Here is a 15222-nt window from a genome sequence, read left to right on the forward strand (position 1 = left end):
ATTTTCTCTGTGGTACTTGCTGATTTGGGGTCTCTACAAACCTGAAATGTATCGATCGGGTGAGATAAGCCCATGGACGGAAGCCAGAAAAAAAGGCATCATCCTTGACCTCACACTTATACGGCTAATCAATAACATGAAAACCGTCTTCAAAGTTTCCCTTCCTTCGTTTGTAATGATCCTTTTCTTTATTAATTTGACAGCAAGTCTTGTTTCTGAGATCAAAGGTTGTTTCCAGAGAAAAACAGATGTTTGCTGAGAGCCCTGTGGACCATAGAAAGCAAATGCTCAGGGCCCAGGGGGCTTATGTGTCCTGGATGTAGAATCATCTTTTGTAACTCTGCTGAAATGCCGTCCTCCTCCACTGGCTGTGATTGCAGGAGACAGCCTCAGATGAAATACACCAATAGAAAGAAAAAAAGGACAAGACATAAACTGGAATAAAGATCCGTGTGAGGGATGAGGGTAAATGAGGCTAAGGAAAGACTTGACTTCAAAATGGTCTTAGGAAAGAACGTGGAAAATAACATTTTTATTACTTGCGGTGGCAGACAGTAATGGAGTCGAAATACTTCAATAGTATTGCATGTAATTTTGACTTTTATCCCATCGCATTTCAAATGGAGGAGCTGTACTTTCTGCTTTACTTCATTTTTCTCAAACTGTATTATTCCTTAACTGAAATCCTGAAATGGCAAATTTTATGTCCAGATGTGATTTGTTCTAGCTCATAGACTGTAGCATTTATGGAGATGAAGATCAAGATTTCATAAATGATGTTCGTTCTATGTGAAAAAGTAACTTTGAAGAAAATGTATCTGAAAAGTTGACCAAACAAGAGAACCACAACATGGTTTTGCGTTGTGGATCCTCCATTCTTTCCACAGGTATTCCTATGCTCCAGCATCTGTCCTGTTGAGTGCGTGCGTCCTTATTTAATTTTTTTAGCTGCCCTGAATGAAACACTTGTAATAGTCGAAGCATTTAAAGACTTTCGTTTAGGGAGAGAGTTAAGAGGGGATGTCCCAAAGCCATAGTTGCAAGTTTCAATAGTTGTGGCTAATGAATTGTTCTGTAGCAAACTGATTGTGCTGAATGGGCCAGAGTTGGGCGGGACCTTGATACCACGGCTCCATTCTTCTACTTCCTCATCTAAATGACAAAATCTAAATCCAGGGTATTATAACTTCATTCTTGTGCAGTGAGAGGAAGTGGATATGTTAACACTGTCCAAATAATACCTGCAGTCCATTGTGTAAGCCACAAGTTATGCTAATCAATCTTGATCAATCAAGCAGTCGTCTCAGCTGCTGTTGAATTATGTCAGTCCAGTCCAATGTGACGGTCGGAGCGACTGCTCTGACAGAGCTGGACAGCAACCAGCAAACTGTCTTGATTTGCAAAGTATTTATGAAAGCCTGGTGTGTAGCTCTACACTTGTCGCCGAGCAAAGCTTCCTTTCTGCCTCCCCACTTCCTCTTCACTTGCTGTCATGTGGTCACCAAGACAGGAGACTTGCTGTAGCACCACTTCCTGTCATGGAAGGTACAGGATGCAATGTTCAGGTTTAGAGTGTCACCCTCAGGCCAAAGAGTGCTGAGTCAGTTGCCACTGACAAGGTCTCCTCGCCCTGTGTTCACCCTCACAGCTGAATTATTCATTAAACGAGAGAAACGCACAGGGGACCCTGTTAATTTCTCAATGGGATTGTTGGCTGTCCTCACAGTCGGCTGTCCAATGAGAAGGCGAGCTTAGACTGAATATTTCACTTGATATATTTTGGAAATGGACATCACCTGCTATCCACACAATTAAAAATGCTCTCAGTGACTCATTGACTTGTGGCAGAGCGGATAGATCTTGTGTTTCCTGCATTAGCTGCTTTCAAGGACACTGGATGGGAATGTGTGGGAGTCTGAATCAGACCTCGCAGATTATTGAGTGCACTCATACCATCGGATACATCCACCAGCAGCTCGAGTTGTTTTAAAGGTTGGGGACTTTGCCAGTTGTCGTCATCAAAGAGAGTGTGTCTCTGTCCTTTTATAACTGGCAACTAGCCAGTGAGGCATGCAGAGGCTAATTTAGCATATGACATTCTCTCCAGCACTGGTACCCGTAATGAACTAAATCATGTTAAAGTTGGAGCAGACGAGGAGAGAGGGCAGGTTTCAGCTGCATCTACTCTAATTACAGCGAAGCAGTGCATGAATGAAAGTGATCAATAATCTGTATGAGATAATGAAATAAATCCTGAAAGCTTAAAATCCACGGTGATTTCTGGTTAGCAACAGACAAGACCTTTGATAGCGATTTAAAGGCAAAGAAGAATTTAATTGTCATAAAGATCTAAACTCAAGCAAATTCAAACTCACGCTGGTGAAAGTAAAAGACAATACAGAAGGAGCATGCTTCTTCTTCCATCAATTAATTATTAAAGACCTATTTATTATGTACATCGAATATGACCAGACTCAACACAGAACAACCCTGAATCAGGTTTATGTATTGCACATCTATCAGAAAGATTCAATATTTACAAGGTCAGTGGTATCAAAAATCAGATTCCCACGAGTTCCTTAGAGGCAGAGATTCTTCTCTGAATGCATAAAGATGCATCACGCACAACCAGACTCAGAAAAAGTTTCATCTCAAGATGACGCCTGGAATAAAGAGTACAACAGATATAAAAACTGGCATCTTGTATTATAACCGTTTTATTTGCAAAGCTGATAAATGCCGCTGCTGCACCCTTGTTACCCATTAGTCTCCCGCTTTTATGTCTTTGGCTGGTTGTTGGTGTTGCTTTCTTGCTCCTTCGTTTTATTTACAATGTGTGTTTATTACGCACCGCATGACTTGTATTTCAATAACAAGTTTCCCTTGAAGAGATATTAAAGTAAAGAGAAGTGAAAATGAGGAAATAGTGTTATTGTCCTCTGAGGTGTGCCACTGTGTAAACTTTATCTCGTTGTCACCATGTTTCATGCGGAGCGATGGACAGGCTGGGTGCTTGTACACAGGGGCGTTACGGTTTTCTGTCATTTGTTCTATTAGCTTCCTCCTCTACTTTAGTTTCACTGGTGAAACATCTGTATTTCTCACCCAAACAAGTATTTAATGCTGAATGCGTTCACCCTCAAAAAGCCTTTTCTAATGTTCATGAAAAGCAGCACAACGCAGAGTCAGCAGGAAATAAAAATCTGTACCTTCAGTGTGTTAGTGAGGCTGAATCTTTTTGTCCTTTTTACCTCAGATTTCTGCATCCCATGTGCATTTGGTTCTAGGGAAGAGAGAGAGTAATGTGCTTGTGGTATTAATACGGATCAGTGGCTCCCAAACTTTTATCAGTCCCGTACACTCCTGCTGTGTACCCCTCTGCCACCACAGATGGCGCTAGCACCACCAGGGGCTAGGCTAGCGCTGCTAACATTTATGCTCACTGGTGGTTGGCAGATGATGGCAACTGTCAGGACTGATGTACTTCATCCTTAGTTTCTACCACTCCCATGGGCCCGAGGTGAGCTTGAGCTGTAATTTATCCATATTTGATTTCCGTGCCTTATTTTTCCTGACCCAGGGGGCATTGGACATACGTTGCCTTAAGAAGTGGTTGTGTTTACCATGTCCAAGAGAAGAAACCATATCAGTACCCTCCTCTTGAAGTACTCACAACATCGTCAGTCGAGTATTTGTTGTGGATTATAATAGTAATGATGTTTCAGTCCCACAACCTTCATCAAACTTGAAGGTTGTGAGTCTCTATATTTTACTTATATTGACAGCCAGGAGAAGACCAAGCTATCTTTTGGCATAGATGTTGCCATTGCCAAGCACTGGTGCTTTCATGCAGTTAGAGTACCACTTGAATGCCAATACTTTTCTTGTAAACAAATTCACGCCTCAGCTCAATGAGTTCACAACTCCCATGTGAAGGCTTCAGTAGGCCTAGTGGGTGGGCCTTGCCAGAGCACCCTTCGGCGACCCTACTCTGTCTCTGATTGGCTGGTACTTTGTGACTTTAGATATGTGGAGTGAGATGGGTCAGAGCCAATCAAAAGATAGTGAGAAAAACACAACAATGTTTGATTAATTTTGAGAGCATACCCCAGATGTTTTTGTTTTGTTTTGTTTTTTGTTTGCAGACCTTTCAGCATTGTTGTACATACCCCTTTTTTTCTGGAAGCATGGGAATTGACCCCCCCCCCCCATCTCCCTAAGTCTGCCTGTTTGTGCTAATTCCAGTCTTATTATCTTGCCACATTTGTTGTCACCTCTTTAAATATCAATTCATACCTGAAAGAGCAGAGGAGTCAACAGGCATTTTTTTATGCAACCTCCCACTCCCGCCACACTTGTGTGTTCAGATCCTGTAGATGCCGACCTGTACGCAGGCGCATGCACCCATAGACACGCATCCTCGGAGCAACAGATGGGCAGCCTTGAGGCAGCGCCGGAGAGACTTCTTTGAGCTGCCGATTGATTGCTACAATCAGGTGTGCGTCTACACAAAAGGCACCTCCTGCTCTTTTCAAGTTTTGGGGTTGTATTAGCCTCAGGACAAATGGAGACGCAAAACAACAGTGGCATCTGTGGCAGGTAATGATCCCCTCACCAAAAATCTGGATAATGATATACCTCGACCATTTGTTGCAGTTAAAATCACTGTTGCTCATTCGGAGTTTTGTCCTCCAGCAACATGTGCTGGAGGTGCGAGAGCGGCTCGCTCGAGTTACACTCATAGATCACCAGTCAGCCAGTGTTGGCGTCAGGTCAGAGGGAGCAGAGTTTTCAGCCTTTATCTATTGCCATTAGAATCTGCATCCATAAATAGAGCAGCATGGCGCCGAAGGTCAGTGATGAATTAGGGAACGCTGCGTCAGCTAATGAGTGTAATAAGTGCAGGAGTTGTAAAATAATAATCACACAAGATAAAAAGCAAACAGCATATCACAGTGACACAGAATGACATGTGAAAATACAATCTCCACCTGGCTGTCAGTGATCGCATGTCATGTTTCCATACAATGCCAGTGTGATGTGGCTCAGACGAGCACCCTGCTACCCCTGGATTCTAACATCAGCCAACAGGGTCTCCCCTTGATCCCCTCTCCTCTTGCTTTGGTAAACACAGTAATAGCAGTGCTGTGTTGGTGTGGGCTCCATGTTAACACTGTGGCTGTCAAAGGCCATCATGCCCCTTCAAAGGATGATGGCTCTCTAAAGTGGGCTCTCTCGGTTGCAGCCATTTTCCACTTGACTGGTCCCACACACAAGGGGGACTGGTAGCCCCTAGCAGCTGGGCTAGACTTGTAACTGGGGGGTGGGGAGAAGGAGATGAATGGGCTGGATGTACAGGGAGGGGATTAATAGCAAGAAGGGAAGGACGTCTATGTGCATGAAGAGGTGTGTCTGGTATTTTGTTCTAAAATCTACACTTCACCTTCTAAAACCCATCTGACAGAGCACCGATTCAGAAACTCAGCCGTAAGTGCAAATTTTAGTTTGAACTGCAGATGTAACCCATCATCAAACACCCGACCGTGGTCCTCTTCATCCAGAAAAAAAAACCCAAACAAAACATGTTGTTACTCAGAAAAATCCGACGTATCTCTCGCTCTCTTGGACGAGAATCAGTCGTCGCCAAAATTTCTCATCAGCAACCGGAAACAAAAGCCCTTTGAGATGTAAAGACTTGAATGATAATGCAGCCAGTCTGTGTGCTCTACCATATGGGCTTTGTGTCAACACTCCAGGTCCGGTCAAGTCTACCTTGGGACAGGGAGAGCAGGATGCATTTTCATAAATCATTTCTTGACACCATATCAAGGTTATGTGGTTGGCAGTCTGTAGCCTGTAAATTGCCTTTGCATTGACAATGCAAAGAAGCTCCGTTGGGATTTAAGTAGTTCAGTATCTATTTATGGCTGAAAAATTAGGGTGACCTTTTCCCAAACAGTGAAAATAGCGTTTTCAATGTTAACTGAATGAAGTGAATATCTGGTCATCTACTGAAAATTTAATGTATTTATTCATACATCCAGAGATGATAGCTTTTGTTACCTAGTCGTGACGTGCGAGCAATGTTAAAGTAATAATTAGCTAACTGCAGCAGGGTAACAAGTTTGCACCCCATCCTGCTGTGCAGCTCTGTAATTGGTCCCCTCATGTGGCACAATCAGGCCCTAGAACAAAGGGTTCCCAGAGGGGGAATCTATGCTGACCCATGCTGAACTCTCCACAACAATGACAGGCAGGAAGCATTTACATATGCTGACAGACTTGTCTCTTCCTAGGGTGGAGTGCTAGGCACTTCATTAAAGCAACATCAATACCTGCTGATAGAAAACGAGGAGTGGGCCTGTGTGCATCACCGTCTGCTCCCAGACACGATGGTGAAATGACATAAGGCTGTCACATCCAATTTCAAATAAATGGACAGCGTTTATTAAATGGTGTGTGTGTGGAAATTGATGGGAGAGAGGCTGCGAGATGCTGTCTGAGCTGTTTGAATTGTCTGCATGCATCAGCAATTGGTTTACCCACAAGCTGTTCACCTGAACATCAGCTGCCAAAATCCATGCGCCCGCCTCCGGGTTCAGTCAAGCAAATTTACTCACGCTCGGAACGGTATGTTCTTATTTTTGACCTTCCAAAAAAAACAGCTTTTTTTCATTTTGTTGCAGCTGTGTTTTAACATTTAACAACTGTTAAATGTTAACGCGCTACTCAATGAACCCAGAATTGTGCAAAGTCAGACACAGGTGATTTATCTGTCGATTCAGCAGCCGAGCAGGTGGGTTCACCCATTCATTGCATCATAGCATTGTGAATTCATTCACTTATCCAGTTAAAGGAAGGGTAAATTCTCCTTCCATTTGACACGTTGCTCATTTAGCTAAGAGGCACAGTGGCAGACTGGAAGGGGGGACGAGGGGGAGCTGGATGGAGGGGGGTGACTCTGGGAGGTGTCGTCCTGAGCAGATGGACCTCTCTGTGGCGTAGTAAGTGGAGTCTTCGGATGGCAGAGGAGACTGTAGGATCTCACAGGACCGAGACTCAGCATCCAGGTGGCCACAGCCCCTCCTGACCAGCTGGAGGAGCGATGGGACCATCTGACACTCGCAGGAAAATGATACACTTTTCTTTGCTGCTTTGTTTTGTCCCGACACAAAAGCCCTGAGCCAATCAAGGTTGAGCTAATGAAGCTTATAGACCAAATCCTTCTGATTGCATGCAACACATTCAAGGTCAGGTTAACAACAGAAGATCGAGCAACCTTCAGGTGATCATGGCTGTGCTATGTAGTGAGAAAATACCTCATTTCAAGTCTAGAAAAGATAAATGTGATGTTTTATTTGAGGTGATTAAGATTTCATACAAATCCGTCCATCAACTCCATCACTGACTGCAGTGATTCCTGTGCAGCTGACAAAACCTGCATAGTAGATTCCACAAATCCAAGTGAGAAAGTCCCATCTGTGCTTCTCCTCCACTGATCCTGGGCCCCGGAGGCTATGCAGGGCCAATTGTGGCCCAATTTTCCTTCCTTATCTTTTTGTTTTTACTCAGTGTCGGGGTCAGGGAATCTCCCAAATGACCAGCGGCAGGAGCAACAGCCCTCAGCCCCCGCTGAGCATCAGTAATTAGCCCCCCCCCTCCTCCCTGTGCTTCCCCATAGACCCAGGCCAGGGAACCTCTTGCTCTCCCTCTGAAGGGCACAAGGGCAGAGTGGAGGAACAGCTGCTGATGGGAAATCACTCTCCGGTGAGCAGTGATGACCAGCATCCTTCCATCCTTCTCAGAGGATGTGCAGCAGCATCTTTGATGAGGATGATAGAAGGTTGGACCAGACATATTAAAGGATCACTGGCTGTTTTTCTCATGGCGGTTTATATACGGCTTCATCACTCTGATAATCACGATCCATCAGGAGTTGTTTGTGTTTTATTATCACTGACAGCATTTCCGTCGTGTTTAAGAGAAGTGCACACATGCATCACATTGCTAATAAATTGCTGTGGCACAAGATGTTTCCATTGTGAATCTTATTATAGTCAATTTAATTAGAATGAATCTAACTACTGGCCTGTATAATGGTCCGTTTTCGGGGGTGGTAAAATATTAGGTTCAATAAATGCAGACAATCGCAACAAGAACTGAACCGTTTAAGCTTTACAGGGTATTATTTGCTGCAGTACTTCCTGTGCTGTGTTATTGTGTCTATTGGCTGTACATCATATGCAACTGTATTTCTACATCAACAACACATCCCCCTGACTCCCTGAGTTGGAACTATTAATGAGTATTTATCTGGCTGTGCTTGTCAGTTTGTCATTTTCAGTGTTAAAATGCATCAACAACAGTTTTTCATGTTTATAAATGAATGAATTTGAAGTGAAACAGCTCATATAATAGCATCAGCATTGCCCGTTTAGCTTACAGGGGCAAAATCAATCTTAACTCATTTGATTTCTTTATGCACAAACTATAAATGTATTTCACGTGAAAGGGGTTTGTGAGGATTTGTGGTGCCTTCTGAACGTGGGGGTTTTAGAAGTGTGCTTGTGCCACCTAGTGGTCAAATAAGATATCTCCATGATTATTGCAGTGGACTTGGCAAAAAACTAAGTAAAAGCTGCATGCTGGTAGTAGTGTAAAACATTAATAGATTTTTGTGTGTGTTTTCAATAGATTTATATTCATTTTTATTCATTATCTTTGTTCAAATAACCACCATGATGAGTGACAAAGCTGCAAAGAAAACTGAAAAAAAAAACAAAAAGGACAGCAGAATCTTGGTTTTGCTGAATAATCTTATTGCAGTAGTTTGGTGATTTGGGCAGAGTACACTTTAATACTGCTACTTATACATACCCACTTCATAGGCCGTAGACTAAGCGGCAGCAAAATACGGTTAGGTTCCCTTGAAAGAGCCAGCCTTGATCCTGCTGCATAACTAACTCTAGTGGGAGAGGTAGTTGAACTTTTGACAAAAAGCTATACAAGTAGTTTCATCTTTCGGTCTCTATGCTAAGCTAAATTATACTACCTAATTTAACGTGTCGCAAGTTTAGCCTATGGTGGTCTGTCAGCGATTGGAAATACTTTGCTCTTTGACTTAAGTATTATTATTTTATATCCATACTTTCTTTATTACTTATCTTGCGGGTGTAATTTGTACTTTTATCTAATTTGGATTAACATCTAGGGACTGAGGCTGCACGGTGGTGCAGTGGTCAGCACTGTCGCCTCACAGCAAGAAGGTTCCAGGTTCAAGTCTCGGCTCCATCACAGCATCTCTCTGTGTGGAGTCTCCATGTTCTCCCTGTTCCTGTGTGGGTTCTCTCTGGTTCTCCAGCTTCCTCCCACAGTCCAAAGACATCAAGAGGGGACGAGGCTGATTGATACTCTAAATTGACCGTAGGTGTGAGTGTGAATGGTTGTCTGTCTCTATGTGTTGGTCCTGTGAGGGACTGGTGACCCATCGAGGGTGAACCCCGCCTCTCGCCCGTAGATGCTGGGATAGGCTCCACCCCCCCCCCCCCCCCCGGTGACCCTAAATGTGTAGGAATAAGCGGAAGACGGTGGATAGAGGGATGGATCTAGGGACTGTATGTCATACTTCACAACATCTGCCTCAACCTGTGCATTACAATGTTTTATAGTACTTTAGTTTTTAATGTTCATAAATTTGAATGAGAAAAAAGGTTTTAATATGTGAAAGCACTGAAACAATAGAAAGAAGACAGTCTCTTAAGTACTGTAAGGGAGGAAGTATTTGGAAACAAACAGCAATATCTCCCCAATATGTATTCTGTTTTTCCGGTACTAAGAAGAGGATTTCAAAATCAAGTATATTGTTGTTGTTTTAATCTGACTCAATTTAAATTAACTTTTACGTTTAGATTTCTGATGAGGGTTGATAATTTAACCAATAATTAAGAATATAGACTCTATAAGAATTAAGCTCTATTCAAAGGTCTGACATCAGTCTTAGGTCAGGGACGGCAACATAAATTAATAAACCGCTCAGGGACCTCCTTAACATAGAAGAATGGCCTTGATGCCTGGGTTGGAGTATTCAGAGGTTATAGAACATGATACCCAATCTTGTCTGCTCAACTCAGATAATAAGGTTGTGAAACTTGCCAGGTTTTTGACATATAATGTTGAACTAAACTCTATCTTAGCTCAGGGATGGTAGCTATAGACTTAAACTATTCAGTGACTTTCTTATCACGGAGGAACGGTCTAGACATCTTGGTTGAGATATTCAGAGGTTATAAAATTTAAATTAACAGTCAAACATGATACTCAATCTTTTCTATTCGACTCAGAGGTTAAGAGTATGAGTGTTACGCGGAAAAGTTTGCCATGTAACTAAAGATTAAATCGAGACCTAATCACATTGAACAGAAGTCTGAACAGGTCGATATTAAAATGAAAGGTTAACATACTAATTTTAAAACATTGTGATGTCCAAAACTGAAAATACAGCAAACAAATAGAGAGACACACCTGGTGTGTGGCAGCTCTCGTAAGCAGATCAGAAAAAACTCTCTCTGGAGTTCTTGTTCCTTCCCTTAAATGTCCACCCAGAACAGGGACATTTCTCACTTACACAACAAATAAATTTACATGGCGATGTCCTTCTCGTCTGGTATCCTTTCCACATGACCGTGAACCACCTAGACCTCGGTACTTCTCGCACTGAGACTCAGACGTTCAGCATTTCAAAAGGAAGTCAAATAAACAAAAAGTGTCAGGGACACACCCTGAAACCACGAAGGACAGTCCCCAAGTTGCGACCCTGCTGGTCAATTCATTTTCAAATCAACACGCAGACATTCAGTCTGGGGAGGAACTTCCATTGTTACAAAGACAGCGTGGGGGTCTGACTGCCTTACAGTACCAGCAGTCAGGACCTTGTCCATCAGTCCATTTATCCATCAACAAAGTGATAAACATTCAAAAACTACTATTTAGATGAAAAGATATCCATGGTTATCAATGGAACCCGCGGTTCTCAGAACACATGTCATTGTGCACAGCGAGTGTTGCAGAAGTCTCCTGACTTAAACAGATGGAAGACATTAACCAGCGGAAACATGGTGACCGAACCCACCAGTGACCCCATCTGTGATGCAGCTCCACACCAGACCAGGGCGCTGTGGCTCCGGTCTCGCAGGATGATCCCCACCATAACTTTGACATAAGACATGGTTCCAGTGAAGAGGAGCCACGAGAGCACCTGGTGATGACAAGTAAACACACCTCATGTGTATCAGATGGCGATACCTTCACCCAAATATACAAACCCATCGTCAGTTATTAGAACTATGAGCAGAGTTGCTCAACACCCTTTTGATAAGGATGTGTTGAACTTTGACATTTCCATCATAAAGCCTCCATCTCTTACACAACATGTTTGTGGTTCACTCACAATGATCATCTCTCCCACCACAGAACCTTGAAGCAGAGGACATGGACTCATAGCTGCCATAGCCATGTTGTAGCTGCCAAATCCTGTCCCAAACATCGTCAGCACGCCGAGGAATCTCAGTGACCTGATAACAGAGGGTGTTGTCTGTTAATGAAACATTCCAATTGGCGATAAGAATAATAATTGACTGGCATTTAGTATCTCACAGCGTCTATGACATTTACTGGAATGATTGTGATCTTGAATTTCCCCCACATCCCCCCTGAGTGCCTGTTCAAGTCTATAAAGCAATCAGTTTACCTGTTTTGAAAGCACATTGCAATGGTGCAAGCCACAGGGTTGGCCACTGACGCCAGAGCAGCAGAGAGGTGATAGGCCAGATTCCCGTAGGGCATGCAGGAGTATGTCTGCACAGAGGGCAGCAGCCCATTGGTCGCACTATTAACCCACACCACCAGAAAGTAGATGAAGGTCATCTGGTACACAGAGTGTTTCAGGGCTGTGGGCAAAGACCCGCTTTGGCCTCCTCCTTCATCCTGGCATGTCACACCCTCCCCATCAGTCTCTGCCCCAGGGTTGTCCAGGCCAGAGGACACAGATGCTACAGACTCTGACACCAGGTTTTGAGCAGACAGCTCGTATTTCTGAGGAAGCCTGTTCAGTGCAATAAAAGCAGCCAGACTTAAACACATCATGGCTGCTAGGAAGAAGAAAAACACCTCAGTGGAAAAGTTGGGAGGAAGATACTCAGTATGTATTGACCACGAGGGTCCATCTGTGTCGTTTCCTGCAGTGTGAGAGGAGTTGACGCATTTGGAAATGCCCACACCTTGGGCCAGGGCAACCACGGCAGGAATGAAACCACTCAGCCCTTCACCAATGAAGTATGATGTGACATATTTTGCTGGAAGCTGCATCATAAAAGGCAGGAAGGTAACAGAGGAAGTGCAGTCCACCAGAGAGAGGAAGAAGGTGATGATGAAGAAAGCAGTGCTACGTGATGCCCCAGCAACAATCGAAGTCTTTTCCCAGAAGAAGGCGAGCAAGAAGCACGACAGGACACCGATGGAGAGGACGGAGTAGATAACAATACGCTCTATACGGCGACTCGGGCAGAGTTTGTGCATGAGTGTGACTAGTAATGGTCCCAAGTTGGCCAGCTGGATGATGACTGTCAGGTAAGAGGGGAGATCCCAGCCTTCAGGGAGAGCATTGACAATGAGCGGCAGTTCCACCCACAGGCCGTTCACTGCCACCCAGGAGCCCAGGCCAAAAGCACAGGCCAGCAAGTGGACCAGCAGAGCCATGCTGCCTCCGGATCAGTGGAGCCCCGCCTGGTGAAACGTTGTGTAGGAAGAAGGAAATGATTCCAGCTCAGCTGTGTGTCATACCTTAAAGAACAAAAAAACAGAAGCATTGCTCATTACTTCACCCATTTCATTAACTGACCTTTTGTAGTTGTCGTAGTTCTTGGGCTTAAAGGGCCCAATAAAGTTACACAAGTACACTTTTACTGAAAAACATATAGCTTTACACCTTCCTTTATTATTTTAAACTTCCACTCCCACTGTCAATTCTACAGCCGTATGCTTTAATGTGTTATGTATTATTATAACAGTAATAAACATTTATTTCTTTATCTTCACAAAGACAAATATTGGTTGCATCATAATGCAATGAATAATTACACCATCAGCATTGAGAATGTGTCCGTCTGTAATTATTGGAAATAATTAAACAATATATCCATATCAATATTTTTTTTTTAATAATGTTTCACAGCTTTGAGCATGACAAAGAAAATTACATCAATCTGCATTGTTTTGAGGCGGAAGCAGACATCTCACTAATGAAATTTGATTTTCATTATTTATTTATCATTTTTTACTTATTTATCAGTGAACTGACCATTTTATACAGAGGTAATTTTTTACAGCTCCATGCTAGCCAGGGACTGCTTCAGGATGAAGAAAGGGAAATCTGGGGTTCCCTTCTGGAGCTGAAGCTCAATAAGCTTAATTAGATTTGTGTGAATGTTGTTTGACGAGGGCTTGAATGTCAGGGATGTTCATGTGTGTGTATATAAATTACACACTGTGGCTTTGTTTCTAATATCATCCCCTTTCATAACTCTTAGATTAATTATTTTTTGGGCAGTGCCTCACGTGAAAAGATATGAGCTACAAAGACAAACAGTTCCCCTCCAGTAATCAAAATGAGTTCAAAATTATTACATAAGACTGAGGTATCAGTATCACTCTCACAGTCACTATACCCCCTGCAGCAGTAACCAGCTGTTCAGTGACATGCCTCTGTTGTACGCTGAAAAGGTGAAGGAAAAGCTTGAAACAGATCACACGAATCATCACTTCATTATTTGAATTCCGTCAAGTCATGATTCCTGTTTTAAATGTGTTGCATTCCGGGCAGTTGAGTTTGTCATAGATGACACGGTACACTATTCTTGATTGAAGCCGCAGTTTTCACATCCTCTTCACTCAATGTTGAACCAATCACGTGAGATTCCTTCCTCATGATGGAAAAAAAAATCTGACTGTTTGTTCAAGAAGATGTAACAGTGACATAAATTTATGCTTTCAGACAAGCAACTTAACTCCAGAGCCCGTGTTTCATTGCAGTGTTTACCATCCATGCACTACTGAACTCATTTTAAGCATACAAATATACTTACGAGTCTCCTCAGTCCCTGGAGGGTTTGAGTAAGCCCTGCTGTCATCTTAGAGAGTGGCATAATTCCCTTGGCTGTTGTACATACTCACTGGTTTAGATCACATGGTTTCTGGGCAGGTCAAAGTCCAGTCCAGCTGTTGATCAGCTCCTCTGCATAATAGCAGGCATCATCTTAATCCACTGGGGTTTCTTCACCGCTCCCAGTTAGTACTGGATCAGCTCCAGGAGCCTTTGACATCTTGGCACTTGCGCACGGAACATTTGTAAATCAAAATGTGCTGCAGTCAGTGGTTGTTTAGTGGCCAGGAAACGCTATCACAGCCTGTTCCAACTCCTCCCCTCTGGGAGGCGCTACAGAGCACTGTACGCTCTAAAACAACCAGACACAGGGTCACTCTCTCTCTCTCTCTCTCTCTCTCTCTCCCTCTCTCTCTCTCTCTCTGCAGGCCATCACCCCAGCCAACACATTAATCAGTCCACCCTGACCACCAGTGCTTCATTTGCAATCATGAGACTCTGGAACAGAGAAGGTTCTGTGTTCAGGAGAAGGGGCTGAGAGAGGAAACGTCATGAGGGAAAATCCGTAGTCTGTGGACTGTACCTGTGTTTTTAAAAATGTGATTAAAAAACAAAGCCCTGCTCTCTCTCTCTCTCTCTCTCTCTCGCTCTGGCTAGGATTCCAAAGGATTGTGGCGTTTGACTCTGATATTTTGCATCTTATGACAGATTTCAAACTAACGTCAAAAGGTGATTTATAACCATAAAATTCAGAGAACTGGAGAGAAGATGCCTGGTATTTATTTCCAGAAAGATTGGTTGTTCATCAGCGAAAAACTGTTGTTTGAACTCGCTCTCAATGGAAAAACTGACTGCAAAACTTAAGGACATAATTAAAACATTTGATGAATTTCGTTTTTTGAGACTACAGCTCTGAAATTCTCCAAATTGAATTTACCATGATATCAAAAATTAGATTCTTCCATGGATATTAGAGATTTATGAAGAAAGGATAAGAATTTACCGTACTATTTACACATGTACAGTACTGTTTATACTGACAGTTTAACATCCTGAGATCGATCAAA

General features: G+C 43.1%; 1 protein-coding gene and 1 long non-coding RNA gene across 3 annotated transcripts in view; one reads left to right on the plus strand and one right to left on the minus strand.

Moving 5' to 3' along the window:
- Window positions 1-14889, plus strand: part of LOC147255542 (uncharacterized) — a 53316-nt gene extending 38427 nt beyond the window's left edge. Inside the window, exon 3 of the long non-coding RNA XR_015117857.1 lies at window positions 14584-14889. This is a non-coding gene — a long non-coding RNA (uncharacterized LOC147255542). The remainder of the gene's footprint in view (window positions 1-14583) is intronic.
- Window positions 9562-14531, minus strand: slc52a3-1 (solute carrier family 52 member 3-1). Of its 2 annotated transcripts, none has more exons than XM_086213323.1 (4): window positions 14227-14531; window positions 11747-12837; window positions 11447-11570; window positions 9562-11254 (listed from the first exon to the last, which is right to left on the minus strand). In XM_086213323.1, the coding sequence occupies exons 2-4, from the start codon at window positions 12751-12753 to the stop codon at window positions 11042-11044; spliced, it is 1344 nt and encodes a 447-aa protein (XP_086069449.1). In that variant the 5' UTR covers window positions 12754-12837; window positions 14227-14531; the 3' UTR covers window positions 9562-11041. The 2 variants fall into 2 exon arrangements, with proteins under 2 accessions (XP_086069449.1, XP_086069448.1); XM_086213322.1 differs by having other exon boundaries at window positions 14139-14531.
- Window positions 14890-15222: the final 333 nt, after the last annotated feature.

This window comes from Aulostomus chinensis, chromosome 9, assembly GCF_037954235.1.
Source record: "Aulostomus chinensis isolate RoL2024-O1b breed Wild chromosome 9, RoL_Achi_v1.0, whole genome shotgun sequence".
Lineage (NCBI taxonomy): Eukaryota > Metazoa > Chordata > Actinopteri > Syngnathiformes > Aulostomidae > Aulostomus > Aulostomus chinensis.

What these genes read in the sequence shown, in the direction of transcription:
- slc52a3-1 (XM_086213323.1), bottom strand. Translation starts at nt 12,753, where the DNA reads ATGGCTCTGCTGGTCCACTTGCTGGCCTGTGCTTTTGGCCTGGGCTCC. An exon ending in GCAATGTGCTTTCAAAACAG is followed by an intron (nt 11,571 to 11,746) that starts GTAAACTGATTG and finishes CTCTGTTATCAG; the next exon opens with GTCACTGAGATTCCTCGGCG. An exon ending in TGGTGGGAGAGATGATCATT is followed by an intron (nt 11,255 to 11,446) that starts GTGAGTGAACCA and finishes TGTCATCACCAG; the next exon opens with GTGCTCTCGTGGCTCCTCTT.